Source organism: Grammomys surdaster, unplaced genomic scaffold (assembly GCF_004785775.1).
Source record: "Grammomys surdaster isolate TR1022 unplaced genomic scaffold, NIH_TR_1.0 142, whole genome shotgun sequence".
NCBI lineage: Eukaryota > Metazoa > Chordata > Mammalia > Rodentia > Muridae > Grammomys > Grammomys surdaster.
In genome coordinates, this window is record NW_021604600.1 from 2,113,838 (window position 1) to 2,136,745 (window position 22,908).

The 22,908-nt window shown below is 41.0% G+C and overlaps 2 protein-coding genes across 4 annotated transcripts in view; one reads left to right on the forward strand and one right to left on the reverse strand.

The window, feature by feature from the left end:
* Positions 1–22,908, forward strand: part of Mettl9 (methyltransferase like 9) — a 42,068-nt gene that overhangs the window by 13,366 nt on the left and 5,794 nt on the right. For both annotated transcript variants that reach the window (XM_028764203.1, XM_028764202.1), the window contains exons 3-4: positions 3,588–3,797; positions 8,502–8,686. In XM_028764203.1, coding sequence (XP_028620036.1) covers positions 3,588–3,797; positions 8,502–8,686 — 395 coding nt within the window. The remainder of the gene's footprint in view (positions 1–3,587; positions 3,798–8,501; positions 8,687–22,908) is intronic.
* The window catches only part of Igsf6 (immunoglobulin superfamily member 6), a 29,365-nt gene that overhangs the window by 2,962 nt on the left and 3,495 nt on the right, over positions 1–22,908 (reverse strand). The window contains exons 2-6 of one of the 2 annotated variants that reach the window (XM_028764204.1): positions 22,214–22,576; positions 19,771–19,874; positions 19,140–19,190; positions 18,746–18,823; positions 16,501–17,053 (exon numbers count right to left, since the gene is read on the reverse strand). In XM_028764204.1, coding sequence (XP_028620037.1) covers positions 16,997–17,053; positions 18,746–18,823; positions 19,140–19,190; positions 19,771–19,874; positions 22,214–22,576 — 653 coding nt within the window. In that variant the 3' untranslated portion in view covers positions 16,501–16,996. Of the gene's footprint in view, positions 1–16,500; positions 17,054–18,745; positions 18,824–19,139; positions 19,191–19,770; positions 19,875–22,213; positions 22,577–22,908 lie in introns of those variants that run through there. The other variant, XM_028764205.1, reaches the window with a different exon arrangement.

Below are 22,908 nucleotides of genomic sequence, written 5' to 3' on the forward strand. Positions count from 1 at the left end.
ATTTCCTGCTCTGAAGTACATGGAACCACCAGGAGATGGTGTTAAAAGGTAGCTGAATTGGTTGGTTCTAAGAGTCTGTTTTTTGTTGTTTTGTCTTTTGAGACAGGGTCTCACCAGGCTGGCCTCAAACTCCTAGAGATCCACTTGTCTCTGTCCCCCAAGTGCTAGACTGAAAGAATATACCGCTCCATCCAGCTGAGCTGAGGGGTTTGTTCGTTTGTTTTTTATTTTTGTTTGTTTGTTTTTTCAAGATAGGGCTTTTCTGTGTAGCTGGCTCAAACTCATAGAGATCCAACTACAGAGTATTGAGATTAAAGGGGTGCACCACCACCAAAGCCAGCCACCACAGCCACCACTGCAGCAGGCATCTGCATTTTTTAACAAACTCCTGGCAGTAGGCTGTGAACTGTGGGCTTTGGAGTAGCAAAGACTTGAGAGCAGTCCTTCAAGTGGAGGTTCTTATGCCTTTGCCTTAGGCCCACCATCCCACTGGCTAGTTTTTGTTTTTTTGTTGTTGTTTTTGTTTTTTTTTGGTTAGGAGATCTGATTATTTAGCCCAACAGTAGGCAGCAACTTGTTTTGAAGAGTCTAGCACTTGTCCTTAACATAAGGTCTAGGCTTACTAGGAAGTTTATAACTTTAGTGTAGAATTCTCTGCCATTAGAGTGGTTCCTTCATATACCTACAGAAAATACTTTATAACTATTATTTATCTATAAATATTATTTATCACTTCTTAGTTGAATTTTTAAATGTATGCAAGGCCCTAGGATGGAGAAAGCCAAATTTTGGTAATTAGTCATGATGCTTAACAAGCCTCCCTGTGCTCTTTTTTTTTCTTTCCCCCTGACGTTTTACTCAAGTTTTTGCTAAATGTCTGGATTCCTAGTCTATCATCTGGTCCTTAAATATGTTTTCAGGCACCATAAGCCATCTCTCAGGATTTCTTACTTGGTTTTCATCCTGTTTAAATGAGCTTGGCCTATGTTTGCTTCAGCAAACATTTGTTATTTTGTGTTGGGAATTGAGTTTATACAATTTAGGTTGATGTTTGTTCTTAAAATTGGTTGTATTGAATTTCTGTTCTGAGTCATTCATTTTTTTCCCTCAGAAATCAGGTGAGTCACCCCAGCAGAGATTCTTTATGAGGGTGGATTCTCCACCTCTTTGAGTAATAAAACGATGAGAATCTTTTCTTTAGAAAGTAAGATTATTCAGTACTTTATATGATTGTCAGTTTCAAACTTAATTACCTCCCTTTTCCTGTACCTGTTGGAGGAAACCTACTTAAAACTCCTTGCTCTAGAATTTAGTAGTTTGATCAAAGAAGCAATATAAGTGGTAAGTACTGTTGGCTTCCTTTGTAACCCTTCTGCCTCTACCCTTTCGTTTTGATGGAGCCTCGATATGTTACCCAGATTGGCCTCAAACTCCTGTTTTCCTGAACTCAGTGATATATACCTCTTGTATATTGTCTGCCTTGCTCATTCTGCTTTTTATTGTATGTGAGCCTGTGTACACACACACAAATGTGTATATGCATGGGTACAGGTGCATCTGCCTGTGCATATGCCAGGGCATACCAGTTGAAGGCAGTGAATAAATTGGGGATTGGTTTTCTCCTACCACGTGGGTTGAGATTGAATTTAGGTAGTCAGATTTTATGCCTCTGTCCACGGAGCCATCTCACTACCTCTCCTTACTTGTTCAACTTAGTGCTTCTGCCTGCCTGCCTTCTTGCCCTGTTCTCAACCCAGAACTCAGTTTTGAACCCAGAGGTATTTTCTACTATGTAGTGCTACTCACTTTAGTCGAAATAACTACGTAGCTATGATGAAACTGTCTTGAGCTAAGATACTTAGATATCTTCCTGGAAGAAAGAAGGCTAAGTAAAAGTGAGTTGTTTTTTATTCTTGGATTTTGTTTTTGTGTAGGATCTTGCTATGTGTCTTTGGCTGGTCTTAAATTTATGGCAACCCTTCTGCCTCTGCCTCCTGATTGCTGGGATAACATGTGCCACCACCCCGGTTTAAAAATGTTTCCTTTCTTTTTTAAAAAATTGGTGGTATTGGGAATTTCTGCATGCTCCAGTTGCGGCAAGGACTCTCATCTACCACTAAGCTATATCCCTGGAGAGACTTGATAGCTTTGTGCACCTTATTGTATAAGGAAGAGACACACTTCCTCTGTAGACTTAGGTCTAGAGAGACTTGACTAGAGAACGTAGGGTGATTATGAAGGGCTAGAGGCAGTGGTCCATTCCGTCTATATAGTGTGCTTCCCAAGGCCTTGGCATTATACGAGGACGGTCTCCGTATGTTTTCGGATGATTCTGTTGTACGAACTAAACACTGTAAGAAGTTTAGCTTTTCAGGTCTTGCTGAACTTCTTGAAGGGCAGAGTTCTTTTTGGTTAACTAATTGGGCTTGTAGATTTTGACACTTTTTGACACTTTTTTTTTTGTTTGTTTGTTTGTTTTCGTTTTGTTTTTAATGGAGCCCCATGGCCCATGTTCTTTGCAGATAGGATAGTATTTTCCTCATTTCTTTTTGGTGCCTTTAAATGTAGACTTTGGTTGTGGGCTCTGACCTCAGGTGACCCCCAGCCCTATAATTTTATAGTATCATGTCAGGGTTCTTCACATCCCAAGGAGATGGCTAGGGAAACATGTTTTATATAGCTGGGAAAGTTTTTGGCAAAATATTTTGTGACTTATTTTGGATCTATGACATGAAATCAGCATCAGGCTGTCTGGAGCCCTTATGTGTGACTGGATCCTGTGTGGATTTTATAAGTTCATTTCAGCAACCACAGTCCCTTTTTTTCCATGTGCTTGTTTTTGTACTAGCAATACAAACAGTGGGCATGGGTTATGTGTCTTATGAGATAAGGTTGCAGAGAAAATCTTAAAAGTGGGGCACTCGGCCTCACTGCAGTGTAAAAGCTCCTTGGGTTTGTGCTGTTTGAAGAAAAGGTTGTTTTGCTTAATGGAGAATTCCTGCCCCAGACAAACCAGGATTTGGGAGCAAGAAGGGAGTAGGGAGTGTACCTCTTTATGGCTTATTTGGGCTGTACCTGCTTTTTTGAGGGAGGGCTTCTTTAGGCCCCATATAACCTCTGCCGGCCTCTTATTTTTATTTTTTCAGTCAAATATTATCAGCTTGAAGTGTTTTAAGACCTTTAATAAAAGTATAGCTACTATAAACTGACCTGAGTATAGACCCACTTCCTTAATGCCACCTGGCTGATCTCTTTTCTTCTTTTAAAGCCTTTAAAATCCATTTTTAGGGCATCTTAAGACTTTTTTATACAGGGTTATGTTTTCCTGTCATCATTGTTGAGTCCATCTTCCTAAAAGGCCTGTTTGGTTCCTCTGTGTAGTGCTCCCACACTCTGTTACTCTGTTAGCCTGGCATCTCCGCCATTCCCTCTACCTTTTCTTTGTGAATTTGTTTTTGGCTATGAAAGATAAACTATTCTTTAATTGTATAATAATTTTATAATGTCAGAAAACTTCGGTGCTGTTTTCTCTGTGTACGTAGATGTTCTTGAGTCTTAGATTTCATCTCCTGTCCTTCTTTCCTCAGGTTGCTAGGAAGAGGCTCCATGTTTGTGTTCTCACCAGATCAGTTTCAGAGACTGCTTAAAATTAATCCAGACTGGAAAACCCATAGACTTCTTGATTTAGGTGCTGGAGATGGAGAAGTCACTAAAATCATGAGCCCTCATTTTGAAGAAATTTATGCCACTGAACTTTCTGAAACCATGATCTGGCAGCTCCAGAAGAAGAAATACAGGTATCAGTTCTAGAGCTGTGCTGGGAGCACTGGGTATTTCTTGGGTTTTGATGATTTCTTCATTAAAGTGTGTGTATGTGTGTTGGGTTTTGTTTTGTTTGTAGAACTGGGGATTGAACTCAAGGCCAAGGACTCTACCTCTGCACGTATCCTAGTGATAAGAATCAGAAGTGGTTTTCCATGGCTAAGAATTAAACAGAAATCAAAGGGAAACCAGAGAAAGGGAATTTTCCACGGCAGCATTCTTCTGAAGCAGAGAACTTGGCATCACAGGGAAGATAGCCTAAGTTAGAGACAGCTTGAAGTAGGCAGATGTGAGGACATACCCTCATCATGGGCATGTCCAGATGTTTTATATGCTTTAAAAATTTTTGGTAACATATATGTAATCTATAATATATCACTTTAGTAGTTTTTTAAGTCTGTAATTAGGTCAGCAGTCGTGGCACACTCGTGTCATCCATCCTTACAGCTTTTCATCTTCCCTAATGACAGTCTCAAATATTGTCCTACACTTTTCCTTCTTCCAGCCTGTAATCACTGCTGTACATTGTGTGAATCTTACTGCTCTGTGTACTGTGTCTTGGGGAAGTCCTAGGAGGGCTCATGGTTTAGTGCACATACCCTACACAGTCTGTGTTATGGATGTTTGGGTTGCTTCTGACATTTGTCTTAGTTCTTTTCATCTTTCTCGTTCTCTTTTTTCTTTTTCCTTTTCCTTTTCTTCCAAAGAAGGCCAAGCCATACCAAGTCTAGTCTTGGCTGTCCTGGAACTCGTTCTGTAGACTAGGCTGGCCTCGAACTCAGAGATCTGCCTGCCTCTGCCTCCTGAGTGCTGGGATTAAAGGCATGTGCTACCACTCACCACTGATTTGTCTTAATTAATTTTCATTGCTGTGCTAGTAAGACGACTTATACAAGGAAGTGTTTATTGGTTTCACAGTTTGAGAGGGTGAGCCTGTAACCATTTGGCAGGAGCATGGTACCAGACCGGCATGAAACTAGAGCAGTAGCTGAGAGTTTACGTGTTGAGACAACAACCATGAAGCAGAGAGAGAGAAGCCTCAAATCCTATCCCTAGTGATATGCCTCTTTAAATAAGACCTCCTAGTCCTTCCTAAATAGTTTTACCAACTAGGGGCCAAGTATTGAAGTGTGGGCCTATTGGGGGCCATTCTCATTCAGACCACTACAGCCATGCCAAATGAGTAGTATAAATGCCCGTTTCAGTCCCTGCTCTCACTTTTGGGTATGTGCCTAAAAGTGGAATTGCTAGATCACATGTTAAGTCTATGGGTTTTATTTGTTTGTTTTGCTTTTAGATATATTTTATATGTATTATCTTTTGCTTGCATGCATGTCTGTGTACCATGTGTGTGTCTGATGTCCACAGAGACTGGAAGAGGGGGTGTTGGAATCCCCTATACCTGGAGTTACAGATGATTGTGACAACCATGTGGGTTCTTGGAGTCAAACCAAGGTCCTCTGTAAAAGCACTAAGTGCTCCAACCTGCCGAGCTGTCTCTCCAGCTCCTTGAGTCTAGGGTCTATGTGTAGTTCTGTTTTTGTTTTGAGAATTTACTGTACTTTCTTTATAGCACCTATATTATTTACATCCCCACCGACCAATGTCTTTACATGCTTGACAGTAGTTGGATCTCCCCCCCCACACACACACTCTCAGCTCTCAGTAGTGATGGGTGTAAAGGATCAAGTTCAGGTTACAGACCGCCTGGTGCTTGAGGGACTTACGAAGAGTATTTATTAGGTATGAAGTCTGGGTTCAGAGACTTCTGAAGAAAGTGTAAGAGATGTATCTATGTATATTGGCTTCTATAGCTAATTTTTCTACTTTGGGTTCTTCTTTTTCCCACCCTTTATCTCTCCTTCCCTCTCCCCCTCCCCCGTTTCACCCCTATCACTAGGTAGGAGAGAAAGAAGGCTAGAGGGGAGAGAGATAGCTCTGAATTTAATTTCTTGCTTTTTGTCTCTTCATTCAGCACAACTACTAACAAGCTGCAAACAACCAACCTCCACCCCTGAACGACCAACCATACCCACCTATTGGGGCTCTAGCATTTATGTACCCTCTGAGAATTTCACAGAATTCCAAACATCACACAATTGTACAAACTGTCTGTAGCAGGCAAAGCTATGCCCCTGCTAGAGCATGGGGCAAATTGTAGTCAGCTACTGTGAAAGAGCCCTGTATCCTCACACCTGAGATTAAAACGAAAATATATTCTTAAAATATTTCTGTGTTTTTCTAACCATGTGGAGGTGGAACCTGCCCCTGTGGTATTTGGAAAGCCTTGAACAGAGATTTCTATCTTCACTGACTTCTGTCAACGTGTTTTTCACTTAGACTAGCCTTAGTCAAGCATCTGTGCAGCTATGGTTGGCCAGGAGCAGATTGAACATTTGGAAAACATGGAGCGTTTTAGTCCAGGGATGGGGCAGACCCAGGCTGTGGTGGAAGGAAAGGTCATGTGAACGCTTGATGAGACTTTAAATGGGAGGAAGAGGTAACTGTCAACTCTGCTGTATCAGGCGCAGCGGAGTCTAGACATTGAGTTACGGATAAAAACATCAGCCTTTCTCACATCAGTGTTAAATAACTGTTTGGGATGTTATATTTGAAGGACCTTATGTAGAATTAAGTTTGAATGACCATATAGCCTACCTTGGTTTCATTCTCAGTTTCTGTCTTGGCAGACCTATATGATAATAGTTAGAATACATTACCCCTCCAAATAGAAGTTAGTTTATATTAAAACTTGGAATACTTTGGCCTTTGTTATAATGACAGCTTGTAAGTTTCTAATTTGTCCCCATATCTTCCTACTTAATTAAAACAAAACCAGGGCCAGTGAGTTGGCTTAGTGAGAAGGCTGCTTGCCACAAAGTATGAAGCCCAAGTTTGATCCTGGATACCCATATGGAGGACTGACTTTGCAGGTTGTCTTCTGAGTCCTACATGTATGCAGTGGTACAGACATACACATAAGTATAATAACTAAAAACAATGCTTAAAGTGGTCTGGGAGGGAGGGTACTAGCCTCTTCATTTACTTTTCCTAATAAAAAAATACTAGAGAATGGAGTGTACAGATGGCCATTCATGCTTAGCTGGACAGGCCGCAGGGCTTCTTCAAGGAGCCACTGTCAGGTTTTTCCCTCACCTTACATGGAGAGGGCCAGCAGCCTTACCTGAGGAACATGCTAGGAAAGGCTCCAGGTTGTAGTTTCTATGCTACATTGTGAACTTGGAGAAGCCACTCCTTTCATTTTGTCATAAAAGGAAAAATTCCAGCAACTCATTAGGATTCCTGGGCAGCTTGAATACAGCTATGAATGTATCTTAAAGAACGGAACTGAATTTACAAACAACTTTAAAAAATTAAGGATGAGCTTGACCTGCAGTCAGCAAAGTTTAACTGTGACAACATTAAAACTCTGTAAGTTTTGGTTCAGAGAGTCTCTTTCTAGCTTTTAAAATTCTTAACACAGCAGCCACTTCCCTGCAGTTGAGTTTTGATGTGGATTAGGTGAGAGGTTATCTCAGTGAGAGATCCTGCTGCTTCATGTCTAGCTTCTCTTCCATTGCAGACCTAAGATTAGTGTTTTCTTTAACAAATGCATAATCTGTGCTTTTAAATTGTTTGGCTAAAGCATTAACAGGCATTTCTTTCATCGTTTATTTCAGTGTTTAAGAATAGAACTGATGACATTTTACTGTGAAAGCAGAGTCTGCATAGTAGACTGTTCTTAAGTGCTTCTTTAATAAACTGAACCCAGCGTCTGAAAGCGTTAGGCAATAGTCTCACGGTGATAAGTGCTTCTGAAGCTTCAATGTTAGATCTGTTTAGGAGGCATTTAGTGCAGACAGACACCAGCAAAGTAGTACAGCAAAGGAGCTGCCTGCTTTCTTGATTTGTTATAAACAATTTGAGTGCTGGGAGGCAGAAGCAGGAGCTAGTCTGAGGCCAGCCAAGGTCACACAGCAATTCAAAACACAAGTTAGAGGAGGGGTGGGGTGAGGAGGAAGGAAGGAAGGAAAAAATGCTATAAAGGTAAAATACTATGGCCTGGGGGATCTAGTTTAGTCAGTACAGTGTTTGGCAAGCAAGCATGAGCACTTAAATGCAGTGCCCCAGTACCCTTGTGAAAAAGATAAGCATAGTGGCATGAATTTATAATCCTAGCACTATGGAGACAGATACAGGAAACTCCCTGGGGCCCACTGGCCTGCATAGCGTTAATTATTGAATTCCAGGCCGATGAAAGACCCTGTTTCCAAAAAAAAAAAAAAAAAAAAAAGTGGGTGGCATCTGAAGAGTAACACCCAAGATTGACTTCCGGCCTCTACAGTTGCCATTTTTTTCTTATCTGTCCTTTGTATAATTGTTAATATAAATTATTGGTACATATTTTGAATCCACATTGATTTAGAAGACAAAGTTATTAGACTTTATTGGCATCCTAGCTTTTGGTTTTTCAAGACAAGAGTTTCACTCTGTCGGTCTGGCAGTCCTGGAACTCAACTATGTAACCAGGCTGGCCTTGAACTCACAGAGACCCACCCAACTGCCTTCCAAGTGCTGGGAATAAGGCATGCACCACTACTCCCTGCTCATCTTAGTTGTTTTAAAAGTTGTCTCTAGGTGGGAGAAATATTAACCAAGTTGTTTTTTTTTTTCTCCAGAGTGCTTGGTATAAATGAATGGCAAAATACAGGGTTCCAGTATGATGTCATCAGCTGCTTAAATCTGCTTGATCGCTGTGATCAGCCTCTGACATTGTTAAAAGATATCAGAAGTGTCTTGGAGCCCACCCAAGGCAGGGTTATCCTGGCTTTGGTTTTGCCCTTTCATCCCTATGTGGAAAACGGTAAGTGTGAGCAGGCCAGCTCTTCTCAGAATGATTCTCTGTTGGTATTTGTGATTTTATCTCACGAACAACTAAACATGGTCTAGTTTTTCTTAGTTACCTGGAATTTAAGATAATACAGTTAGCCCTGTGTAGTATTACCTTGGTTAATGCCTATCTTAATACAGATTTTACAGCATTCTGTACTCCCCTGGCATTGCAATAACTCATACTCAGCTTCGTCAGTGCTTCTGTATCTGTGCTTTCTGCCTTTCAAGGCAGCTTGAACCACTTATGTAGTGATTTATAAGCCAAGTCAAGCAGCAAATTCTATCTCTTAATCTGCTAGTAGATAACTGCTGAATGTCATGGCTGTTTTGTTTTACATTTTGTAACTCTTGTCTCAGACTCTAAAAATGATTAATGTTCTGTTTTGAAGACATTCATGTTCTAGTAAGTAGCATTTCTTGAGTTACAGGCTTTTTAAAACATTTTATTTTCATTTTTAGAATTGTTTTTGTATATGTTTGGATATGTGAGTTCAGCATCTGCAGAGGCTAGAAGATGGTATAAAATCCTCTGGGACTGGAGCCCTACATGGGTGCTGGGAACTAAACTTGGGGTCCTTTGAAAGACCAGTGCATACTCTTAACCTTAAAGCCATTTCTCTCAACCCTTGGAATACAGTTTTGTAAATTAATGGTGCTACTCTTCAGCAGTGTTGTTTGAAGAGTGTACTAGAAGAGACAGGGTCTTTCCTGACAATTAGGTTTACTGCAGCTTCTGATACTCAGCTTCTGATACTCACTGTGAATAAGTTCACAGGAATTCATATTTTAAAATGCAGCATTTTGTACTTTAGGTAATCTTGAAGATTATGGCTTTAATGCTCTTCTGTATTTTGATATGTACATTGATATAAGACTACTTGTTATGCATGTTAATATTTTTAAAGTCTTTTGTCTTTTTTTTTTTCCTGAGACAGTCACTCATGTAGCCCAGGCTAGCCTAAAATTTACTATGTAGCCAAAGGTGACCTTGAATTTTTCATCCTCCTGCCTCTACCTCTCCAGTGCTAGGATTTAGGTGGTGGTAGAGATTGAGGCCACAGCTTTCTGATATTTGGCAAACAGTCTACCAATCGAGTTGTATCTATAGCTCCTAGTTTTCTAGTGTTAATGCCCACATTGGACATTCCCTCAGCTCTCAAGTACTTGCAAACATTTTAAAGGAATTCTTTACTATTTTGCAAGTGTTAGAGTCACTAAATTTTGTGGAAACCCATATTTTAAGGAATAGTGTTCCTGTTTCTTGTGATTGTGGAATACTGTGGATTTATGTTCCTGTGTGCACGTATGCTTCTGAATTCTGTTCTTGAGCTTGTAATTCACCCATGGACATAGTCCTTCCTTCTTTCCTTTCTTTTATTTTTCTCATTATTTCTTGTTTGTTGCTTGCTTGTTTTGGAGACAGGTTCCTGTAGCTTCAGCTGGTTTGAAACTCATGATCCTCCTGTTTCAGCTTCTCATATGCTGAGATTTACAGTGGTAGGTCACCATGACAGGTCCTCCCTCTATACTCAGTGCTTGCCTGTACATTTGCCAAGTCTAAGAGTTTTTGTTGTTGTTATGGAAAACAGGAACTATTACCCCCCTCTTTGTGTGTGTGTGTGTGTGTGAGAGAGAGAGAGTGAGTGAGAGAGAGAGAGAGAGAGAGAGAGAGAGAGAGAGAGAGAGGACACAAGTGCAGGCAGAAGTTGACATTGACATTAAGTTGTCTGTCCCTCTTTACTTTTGGAGACAGGGTCTCACTGAACCTGGAACTTGCTGCTTTATGTCTGGAGTATCAGATAGTTGCCTGTTTCCTCCCACTGATATTACAGTTCTATGCCACCACAACCATCTCTTATGTGGGTGCTGGGGATCTGAAGTCTGCTCTCAAGCTTGTTCATGGAGTCGTCTCCCCATCACTGAGCCATCTTCCCTAATTTTTTGTTTTGTTTTGTCTGAGGCAGGGTCTCCTGTAACCCAATCTTTCTGTGTAACTCAGGATGGCTTCAACTCCTGATCCTTCTGCTTCTGCCTCTCAAGAAGTGGGTTACGGGTGCTTACTGCCATGCCAGGCTTGAAGGTGGAAATGTGTAGACATGAGAGGGCAGGGGGAACTTGCTGCTCCTTGCAGTACATCCCTGTTGTTGAGTGGCTCTTCACACTGCTCTAAGTGTGAGTGTAGTGAATCATTTGTGTATCATGTGTGTTACACAGTGAAAAGACTCAGTAAGTGTCCTTTGATCCGACCTTGCTACAATGCCAGTTTTTGTGGTTAAGTCTGGGCTCCATCTCTGCATTGTACTGACCAGTCATTGAGTTGTATGGTTCTGGCTTCTTATGTCTTGTTGGGCAACCACATGATAGAACTTTAATCCTACTTCTTGGCAAAACAGGAGGAGGAAAAGCAGGAAAAAAAAAAAACATTTTCTAACCACAAATTTCATTTCCTTGTGTTTCTGACAAGAAAAATTGAAAGGAGAGGAAGCTAAACAAGAGAGCAACCTTCACGTAGGACTAAGAACATGCTCCTTGATTGTGAGCATCAGAGTTGCCTGTGGACTCTGAGAAGTCTGGCCTGTGCCATGGGACAAGCAACAAAGTCTTGTTGCTAGGGATGGTCTTTATTGACCTGTAATGTCTTTAGATTGTCTGAAGCACACTGTTAACTACTGTTACTGCTTCCTTTCTTCAGGGCTTAGTCTAATTAGAACCTGATGATTTCTGTCAGGAACCTGAGGATTGGAGACTTCAAGACACAGAGTACGCTTAGCCTGCTTGGCCTAATTATTTACCAAAAGCAAGTATAGGTGAAGCGATTACTCTTGTTGGTTTTTTTTTGTTGGGGGGGGCAGTCAGTGTCATGCATTTGACTATAATTTTGCTGCTTAGGCTGACTGAGAAAAAACAGACTAGTGTGTTTCTTTTTAATCTGTTCACTTGGTTCCTTCACCTAGGGTTCCTTAAGGGTTGGTTATCAAGTGAAACCTATTTAGAGAAAAGGATGTAATTAAGGAGAATTACGTTGTACAATTGAAAATTTAATCATGTGATTACTTTGTTAAAATCATAATTGTATGTAAATCACTCGTGGTAAAAATTGTTTGGGCTGCTTGCAAAAGGGTATGTAATGGAAAATCTGTTTTTTTACTCTAGACCCTTTATGATTTTAGGTCACTTTAAACATGCTTCAAATGTTTCTCTACCTATATGCAAGTAGAAGCTATTTGAATACTTTAGATGCCTTTCTCCTTAAATATATCTGGGAACACACCTTGGTCATTACCTGGATATCAACAGTGGTATGATGAGCTGTCTCAGACTGACTCATGGGTCCTGATTGTTACAGGGAGCAGATGCAGAGAGTGAGCTGCTAAATAAGATTTTTACTGCTTTAGAGCGCTGCTTGGTTGATACTCTTGAAAATTCCATTTTATTAAGAGTTTACAAATCTAGGAGTTGGTATTGAATTTTAAATCTGAGTGCTGAGCATCTCTGGAGATGATCACACTGAAGACACCCTCTTCTGACTGGCAGGGTCACTCTGGCACTCCTGGCTTTCTCCCATCTCCACTCAGTGCAGTACTAGCTTGTATTTGTGACATCCTAAATGAAAGTGTCATGAGTGTTAATATTACTTTTTTTTTTTTTTTGCAGTGCTAGTAATTAGACCCATAGTCTTAGGATGTGTTTCACAATGCTCTTTACTGAAGTGTATCGTAAGCCCTTTAAATGTTTTTAAATGTGTTTGTTCGTATGTGTGTTGGGAGATGTGGATGTCCGAGGACAGCTTGTGGGACTTGGTTCTTTCCTTTCACCCAGGAGTTGAGGTCTTCAAGCTTTGCAACAAGCACCTTTACCTTCTGAGCCATATTGCTGGCGCCTAATCTTTAAAAGTTGGTTTATGTACAAGCATTGATAATATGAGTGCAGGCTGTACAGAAGCCAAACATTCCCAAGGAGCTGGAGCTGGATGGGTGTTAGAGAAGTAGCTGCTCCTAACTTCCTTCCAGTCACGCCATGTGCCCCTTCACTTTTATTTGAGTTAGGGTCTCACTAGGTTGCTCAGGATGGCTTTGAACTCAGGATATCCTGCCTTAACCTGAGGAACTAAGATTACGGAGATGGCCACAGTATCTCATAGGTAATAGTAACATTAATATTATTGATAAAGTAATTGCCTATACCTGACCTCTATGTTATTCTGCTTTTATATCATTGTTCTTCTGATTTTGTAGAAAATAATTAGGAATGTGATTCTCTGTTTATTTCTTGAATAATTACTGATAGAATTATTCTTTGAAACTATTTAGGCCTGTGCTTTTGAAGAATAGCCTGTTAGCAACTATCTTACTCATTTATAAGGTCCTGGTCTGATTAAGTTAGACTTCTGCTACTGTTGTTATTGTTTTAGTGTGCTGCTATGTAGTCTTGGTTGGTCTGGAACTTCATATGTAGCTTGGGTTGGCCTCAAATTTATGTTTGTCTTCCTAACTCTGCTTCCTGAATGCTAGGATTTATAGGCTTACCCACTATGCCTGGTTAGACATTTAGTCTAAAACTCTCAGGCAGATAGCAGTAGGAATCTCAGTCAGTTTTGTGGAAGGTGCTTAGTGTCAGAGGGCTAACCCCTGTTTGAATTTGAATTACTGGTTGGCATGGCCTCTCATTAATCTGAGAGTTTCACCTACCCAGAGTGGCTAATACCCACGTTGGAGTTTGTTATGAGGGTTAAGTCATATACTGAACAGTGGCCACCTGTGTAGGTCTGGATTTTTCTATTTGATCCTTGCTAGATTTATTCTAGTCTACCTTATTCTTCCACTGTATTCTTATTTGTGACTTTATTGGTTATACTTGTTCACAGTGCCTCAGACAGAAATATTCAAGATTGTCTTTTAGTCTGCCTTAAACTTGTAACAAAAGTGGTCAGAATCCAAAGGCTTCATTCTGCCCTTTACCTGTCTCAGAGTGTACTCTCTGTTAGTATGTGCAACTCCATGGCTATATTGCTATTGGTCACAGGTTTGAGATTCTTTACAAAGGTGAAAGAATTGAATGAATTCTTTTTGAAAACCTATTGGCATGTCTTGGCAGGCAAATCAAGGTAGAGGACATAGATAGAAGACTTCTGGGTCCATTTGCCTCTTCTGTATTAAACCTCCCCACCATTGTGCTGGATCTAGGAGGTAGGCCCTTTGGGAGGTGATGGGGTTCATGAGGTCTGCCTGCTTTGCTAGAGGTTCCAGAGCCTACACTCCACCTTCAGCAGTTTGGAGAAGGTGCCTATTTAGAATCCACCCTGTGGCATTCTGATTCCATTTCAGCCTCCAGAACTGTGAACAAGACATTTCTGCTTTCTTCGATACTTTGTCATAGCAACAGCAGCCCACTAATTGCATCTCATCATCATTTCCTCATCAGTGGTTGTGAGAGACTACAGGTGTCCTGAAAGATTCCAGTCTTAGTGAGAGGTACAGTTGAGTCTTTTATAGGGAAAATTCTCTGGGTGCCCAGAGTAAGAAAGGATTTAGCCAGTAGTCTCTGGAGAAGGCTCCGTATGTGTGTTAGGGACTGTTTCTCATCTCAGTTGAAATATAAGACATTTTAAAATAGAATTATTGTTTAGTTGTATTTATACAAAGGTATTTGAAGGCCTACTATGTGCTGGGAAGAGCTCTAAGTTTCTAGTTGTGATTCTAGTACAGATTGTAGCTGTAACAGGCAATGCTGGGACAATGTAATAAAAGATAGGGAAAAGTACTGTGGGGACAGAGAAGGAAAGATCACTAATTAGGACTTAGAGAAGGCTTTGTGTTTGTTGTCTTGTTTTTATAGTGCTGGGGTTAAACTCAGGGCCTTGCTCATTCTCTTGAGCTGTGTCTTTATAGTATGTTGCAAACTTATGCAAGAATGTATGTAAAAGCATGAAGATGTAGACATGGTGGGGTTAGGATAGGGCAGGTTTGTTGTAAGCCAAGGACTGAGTGCAGAGCAGGCCTTGCATAGTAGCCAAGTGCCCAGTGAGCATTGGGTCCTCTTGAATGTGACGTCAGAGATAAGAATGGTCCTTCCTCTGCAACTACCTTACAAATTTCATTTTGAAATCCATCTTTGAGATAGTTCTTGCATTTATTCTTTGGGAAACACATTAGAATCCAATCCTAATACAATAGAGACACGCCTCTTGGGAATAATACCAGAGCACAGTCACTAACAGAAACAGATGGTACATGTACCCAGTACTCTGCTCTCCTAAATAGAGTTAGTACTCTGCTCTCCTAAATGGCTCCTTTCTGCCATCTGGCTCAAAAGTTCATTTATTTTGCCTAAGCTGGTAGTTTCAAAATTAGGGGATTTGCCTCTTGGGGTTTATAGGAGGTTCATTTTGGAGATGATGAGTTCATAGACTCCATGAGGCCATGTGTTTGAAAGGGAGGGAGGGGAACTGGAGAGATGACTCTGTGGCTAAGAGTGCTGTTCCTTCCCATCACCCACACTGGACAGATCACAACCAGTCATCCAGCTTCATAGAATCTGATGTCCTCTTTTGTGTTCCATGGTCACAGACCCAGACAAATGCACACACATGAATAAAAAATAAAATAAAAAATTCAAACAACAAACCATCCGACCAAAACACTACTGTGTATGCCACAATTTTATTCTTTTGTGTATGTAAATTACAAATATATATATATATATACACACACACACACGTACACATACATATATCCATATCCATATATATATGGATATACACACACATACATACACACACACAGTGCGCGCGCACACACACACACACACACACACACACACACACACACGAGTGCATGCAAATAAAATGAGGTTATCCACTTCTTCCTCTCCAGTTTTTGGGACACATGTTATCAGGATTTGAGCACTGATTTGAGCCGTAAGTTTAAGACTCTTCCAAAGAGACTTTGAAGTGTGTGAAGACTGTATCTGTGTTTTAAGAGTGTGTGCCATTTACATTTAGTACCTGTTTGAAGCAACTGTACTAGATAATACACTGTGATCAAGTTAGTGAGCAGTGTGTGCTTGTTGGTACTTACATTCAAAGAACAATCCATGTCAAACCATCCCCCACCCCACCCCTCTTTTTTTCTGAGACAGTGTTTTTCTGTTAACAGCCCTGGCTGTCCTGGAACTCGATCTATAAATCAGGGTGGCCTCGAACTCAGAAATCCGCCTGCCTCTGCTTCCTTAGTGTTAGGATTAAAGGCATGTGCCACCATGCCTGGCTTAGGTCACCTTAGTGAGATAGTGAGGACCTTGCTGTATCAGACCCTCCTTTCAAGCTCACTAGGTCTCCAGTTCTTTGGTACCACACTGACATCTAGAGTCAGTTGTCTGCATTCCTGAGGCATTTTCTGATAGGCTTTGGGTTTCCTCTGTTTATAGCCTTCCTCTAGTCTCTTTTAGTATTGTTTTGTTGGTGATAGAACCTAAGTTGTTTTGTGTACCTCCCTCAGCTGGAGAATGTTCACTGCCCACTGCTCCGGTACAGTATCAGAAGGAATCACGTTTGTTCCAAGATACTGTTTACAATGAGTTTCTCTTACTCAGAAGTTGCTCTTCTCCTCAATCCTTTTGTCCTCACTTGATTCTAATTAGTTTCATCATTTCTACAGCTCAGGAAGGTATTTATTCCCCTTCAGAACTGATCTGTGGTTTAACTTGAAGCCTTCTCCCAGTTAACGGCTATCACACATCTAGTATGTTGGGTGGACTGACAAGATATACATGATAACAGTTTGTAAAAACTGTTAAGATGAAGTTTTTCTTTAAAATGAGGGTTAGACTGTTCCTGGAAAATTAGAAAAAAGGTGTCCAGTTGAGTTTTCTTGAGGTTTTCATATTCTGTAGTTACAGTTAGTGAGAGCTACTTCTGTTCTGCCTTCTGGTGTGGTTGGCTGTTTTCCCACTTGTGCTGTCCTTTTCTTTTGGTGATGGCGGTTGTTTTTGAGACAAGATACTGTGTCACTGAACTCAGGTCCGTCCTATACTCAGGGATGACCTTGAACTTCTGACTCTCTTTATACTTCACAGTGTTGGGAATACAGACTTGTGTCACTTTGCTGAGTTTATGTGGTGCTGGGGATCAAAGCTAGGACTTTGTGTCTACTAGGCAAGCACTCTGCTAACTGAGCTATATCCCAGCTCTCTTTGATGTTGTCTTGATTGCTGTTATGTCCATTCACACTGCCATAGATTCTGGAGTTGCACTGTCAGTGGTTTAAGTAAAAAGTAAGCACATCTATGGTCTTCCAGGGCTGGGGAGTGCTTTTCTATTTTCATAAGTGCCGTCTTGCTCCTGTGACAGTAAACAGGGATCTGTGTAAGGTTATGTTACCAGTGCTGTCATCCTACAGCGGCATAGGAGCTACTTTGTAATTACGCTGTTTTTGGTCTTGTGTATATTTAGAATCATTTTCGTGTGTTTTATGCGTGCCTGAGCATATATGTGCTCATGTATGTGTGCGTGTAAGCACTTGTTTCTGTTTGAATTTTCAGTTTTGTGTAAGCATCTGCACTCCCACCCTTTGCTTCAGTGTTGTGTGGTCTTTTGACAGAGAATATCATGTAGCCCCCTTTGAACTTCCTGAGAGGCTCAGGACCACATTAAGCTTTAGATCCTTTGCTTTCACCCTGTAAATACTGGGATTCCAGGTACCATGCTCATCTTGGTTTAGTTTGTTTCTGAAATAGGGCTCAGGGTCTTGCTATGTAGCCTTAGCTGGCTGTGAGCTGGTAATTTTGCCTTAGCCTCCCAAGTGCTGGCTATCCAAGTGATGACCATCGTGCCTGACCCTTCCAGTTATTGTAAAAATCTGGTTACCATTTTTCCTTTTAAAAGTCAGTGTCTCACTACTTAAGCCTGGCTAGCTTGCAAGTTGCAGTGTAGATGAAGTTGGCCTCATTTTTTTCAGAGATGTGCCTGCTTCTGCCTCCCAAGTGCTGGGATCAAAGATGTGTGCCCATGCGCCTAGCTCTATTTTTGCTTCCTTTAGAGTAGTATGTGGGAACTAAAATAAGATCTGTCTTGATGTTATTGTCAAATCTTTAACTAGAAACTTTAAAGCTTTTAGTTCCAGTCTTGCTTCAGATGACATACTTTTGTTGAAAAAGTACCTAGGAGTCAGAGGCAGGCATGTCTTTGTGAGTTTCAGTCCAGCCTGGTCTACATAGTAGGTTCCCAGCCAGCTAAGACTATATAGGGAGACCGTATTTCAAAGAAAGAAAATAAAATAAGCCCTAGTTCAATAGGAAAAATTGTGAATCGGTAGTTTTTGTCTTTCTGCTTTTTTTTTTTTTTTTAATGTCACAGGAGGATGAGTTTAGTATGTGGATGATATTCTCTCTTGGTTAAAAAAAGGTTAGATTTTAGTTTTAAAAACTGAATCTGGGGATGGAACTCAGGGACTTAATAAATATTGAGCAGGTGCTCTGCCACTGAGCTAAATCCCTGGCTTGTGAAAAGCCTGACAAATTAGATAATGCTCTCCATTATCCAGCCCCTTAAAAAAAAGGACAAAGAAAGTCACACTTCATTGTTCATCATCCTGTTGTTTTTGCCTGTTTCCTAGTGGTCAGTTCTCTGTGCACATTGTCATAGAAGGCTTATCATTCTTACCATTCATTGTGGAACAGGTCTCCTTAAAGTAGCATGCCCTAGGGAGTCCTGACTGTGTCTGAGAATCACTGTGTAGGGAACTTACCCAGTCCCAAAGCTAACAAGATGCTGCCTTTCTAACATTGGCAAATTTATTTTTCCCTTTCTGGTAACAAGTGGTTCTTAGTCTGAAAGCCCCTTGCTTATATTGAAAACACTGTTTCCACATTACTAACTGTTGAAAGTTGTATCAAATGTCCTTTGTCATGCTTTTGGTGAAACTGTGGTTCTAGTAAACACACTTTAAGAAAGAATCTTCTAAAGGAAAACTTGATTATTGATAGCATGTTGGCAGCATACCTTTTTCAGTGATAGATGCTGTTTTATACTTACAGGTTGATGACTTGTTTCCACATATCTCTTATGGTATAATTCTTGAGCAATTTCCTGAAAGATACGCCGAGCACTCTTCTGCAGAATCAAAAGGAAACATTTGTCTTTCAGGATCATGCATTCTAGCTTCATGGCAGGGGATTCATTGTAGAGGACCCCTCTACAGCTACACAGTTAGCTCCTTAGCTCTGAGTACATTTAGTAGAATTTATGGCTGAGAACTGTCAAGTTAGGATGACAGCTTCCTGCCCAGATGATGGCTGAGGATCCCTAACCGGGAACAGAAGCCTCCAGGATGGAAGTTCTTACTGTGTTGTTCTCTGGGCTTCTTAACAGTTTACCATTGGACTGGATCCCACCCATCACAGTATAAAAACGCAAGAACTTGCAGTACCTTTTTTGAGTCTTCCTTGGTTTCTCTGCTTCTTGGACTGTTAGACTTTGACTGCCAAAAATAAGAAAATCTATGAGCATTTTGTGTCTTATGCTGAAAGAGGACTGAGCTGGTGCAGTGTCTGAGTGACACATATTAGGTAACTTTGATAACATTTTAGGTGCTTTTAATTAACAAATGAATTTAACAACTTAAATGGATGTTTGTTATAGCATATGAACAAATTTTAATAAATAATTATACCCCAATTTTTTAACATATATACAGACCAAGATACTCTTTTGGTACATTTAGTTTTAAATATTTTTAAGGCAATTTTTAGTTAACTTCTCATTAACTATTTCTGCTCTTAAAGATTGTCCTTCAGGTTTTCCTAGATAATAGAGAACCATCCTCTCTCTAATCCTCACCCTTGCAGCAGAAAGCTGACACAGATGCTTTATTCCCTAATTCTGGAAGAAGTAGTGTGACTGTTGTCTCTGACTAATAGTCTCACTGGTGAAGGAACAAGGTGTCTGCTACAGCCTACTCTGAGGTGGAGGCCCCTGAAGTTGTGGGCCAGCTATTTCTGAGGTGGACAGATGAAAATGCCTCTTTATGGTAACATTGGAGGTGAGGATATTTAACTTACTTTGAAGAGGACTATGAAGATCACACACATCCCAGTGATGTAGACAGAGAGCAGTGCTAGGAGCACTATCAGGAGACTCTGCACCTCCTTGCTGAAAAGTCTTTCTTCATGGTGGAAACACAAAGGGACAATCACTGTTGAAGCATGTTCCTGCAGATGTCTGTGAAGCATCTCTTAAACAACATTTACAGGTGGAGCCTGAACTTGGTGTGCTTGCCCCTTCCAGCAACATCTACCTGGGGTCCTGTGAGTAGAAGATGCTCAAGAATGTGATAGAATCAGTTCAATGGTCTTTAAATGTGTTAGACCAGAAATGCATAAAAATATTATAAAAAATTAAGTTGAAGAGCAAGGTATACTGGCCCACACTTTAATGTCAGCACTTGCATGGCAGAGGCTCTGAGTTGGAGGCCAGGCTGCTTTACATAGTAGGTTCCAGTATAGCCAGAGCTACATAGTGAGACTGTTTCAAACAAACAAACAAACAAACAAACAAACAAACACATTGAGTTGGACATCTATTGTAATGCTAAGGATCACCTGTTGTGTTTTGAATTCTTTCCTCCCTTTCTCATGGTACCAAACTGTTGATTGAACCTCCTGCCTCACATATGCTTAAGCCTTCTACCACTGAGCTACATTCAGCCCAAGAATTACTTTTTTATGAACATTACATAAATACATGAACATTGAAATTGCCTTTTGTTAGAAGTGATGAACAAGAATTAACAACTCTTTCGGTACAGTGCGGATATTTTCTTGTGTATTGTTGGTGCAACTGTTAAAAGCTAACCAGTACTCTGTGATAACAACTGGAGGAGGCTATGTATTGAAGACCTTAGAGTCAGTTCCTTGTTTTAAAGGCAGTTGTTCTGTGTGACATGTGTGTTTCTTTGTGAAACCATCCAAGGAGAAATACTGAACCCATTTTCATACTCAGCATTCTCTCTTTGGGCAGGAAGTGACCTGTGTTCAAAGAGAGGATTAAGTAACGTGTGCCTTTCAGTACTGATTATGTGAAACATGAAAATACAGTTAGATACAAAATTATTTTCTATCAACCAATAGTTTTAGCTAAATATGTGATAGGTCCTGTCTCATGGACTCAGTTTATACAATGTACTTTTTTTTTTTAATTTGTAAAACATCACAAAATCTTGCTCAGATCAGGTTTAAAACCTTTATCTCATAAGCACAAATTAGGATATAAATCTGGTAGTATAATACTTTAACCCGAGCATTACAAGCTGCCAGTTTCTAGACCCTTCCTGATTGATTCCATCTAGTATCCACAGACACAGAGGCAGTAGTGGGCCTTTTCAGTTCTTTCTCCATCCCCAGACTGATTCCTGAGAGTTGAACAAGCACTCTTCTTTCCTGTGCTGCAGCATCTAGGTGTAACACAGGGAGACCAGCGTGTGCAGCATCTAGGTGTAACACAGGGAGACCAGCGTATGCAGCATCTAGGTGTAACACAGGGAGACCAGCGTGTGCAGCATCTAGTTGTAACACAAGGAGACCAGCGTGTACAATGTCTAGACGCTAGAGGGAAACCTGTGCTGCAGTGTCTAGGTATAACCCAGGGAGGTGTGTGTGTGTGTGTGTGTGTGTGGGGGGGGGTGTCTAGGTGTAGGGAGACCTATGTATGCTGTTTTTAGGTGTAAACACAGGAGAACTGTGTGTGCAGTATGTAGGTGTAACACAAGGAGACCTATGTATCTTACTGCTTTCTCAGAAACTGGCTTAGCATTGAACCAGCTAGAAAATCACTCTGTAAGAGAAGCAGAAATGGGGCAGCGTTGGCACACACCTTTAGTCCCAGCACTTGGGAGGCAGACGCAGGTGGATTTCTGAGTTCCAGAGTTCAAGGCTAGCCTGGTCTACAGAGTGAGCTCCAGGACAGCCAGGGCTACACAGAGAAACCCTGTCTCGAAAAACCAAACCAAAAAAAAAAAAAAAAAAAAAAAAAAAAGAGAAGCAGAAATGACCAGTTAAATTGGACTCTGAGAAGATAAAGGGAATTAAACACAAATTTGGAGAGAAGCCACCAGTAGATCCTTGGCCATTATCATTCATTCTGCCTGGATATCAGAAGAAAAACTGTTGACTCTGGCTTCCTAAAAATATTCCTGACAATCTCTCACTCAAATGAGGGACTCAAACCTGCCTAAAATCCAGCAGTAATTTCACCAAGCCAACCTTTGAGTAGTCTGAGAAAGACATTTCAAAGAGACACATGCCTATGATGCCAGCTCCTTGGGATGCTGAGGCAAGAGGAGGACTTGGGCCAAGAGTTCAAAGCTAGCTTAGAACAGTACAGCAAAAATTGATTTAAAGGTAAAAAATAGTGAACAAAAACAAAATTAGAGAAAAGGCTTCACATGATTATGAAACTAATACCCACATACGTCTTAACAGATATGATGTAGCCCTGTGGACTGACCTCTTACCACCAACGTAGTCCCATTTCCAGTCTGTTTAGCTCTTGGTGCCTTTTCATTGGGAAATGCTATTCCACAGATGTAAATTGCACTGTCATTTGGAGACAGCCTATTAACAGTGAGGGAGACTCGGTTCTGGTCCAGGGTTTCTTTCACTGTGAACTTGTCTGCCTCATTGCTGCATCCATCCAAGCACAGAGCTTCAGGCTGTTGAGTGCCACAGCGAAACCACAAACTTTTTGGTTGCACTGGAGCGCATCCAATTGCAGAAAAGGTGCACTCCATGGTGACAGGACCAGGACCATCATAGTCCACCTCTAGGTAACCTGGCTGTAGCACAGACACAGTACAGGCACCCAGCACACCTGTGAGGAAGCACATGGGTGTTGAGGGGCTTTGTTGTTGCTGCTTCTTGCCAACTGTTGAGCCAGGGACCAGTCAGTTTCTGTTTCTTGTCCTATTCCCATTAAAAACAAGACTATAAAGGCTACAGTTGTCCTCGCCTGTGTTAACTCATTGCATTACCTCATGGTTTTTGGCATGCCATCTGGCTACCTGAGGACAACCTCAGAGGAACTCCTGTGATCAGTGTGGCTATTGGAGGTAGTGTGCCTGAAGCCAGCAGTACACAGAGTGCTGACAAGCATTCCCTTGATCTCAGGCCACCCTTTTCATCTTGAAGAGCCTATGTCCTCCT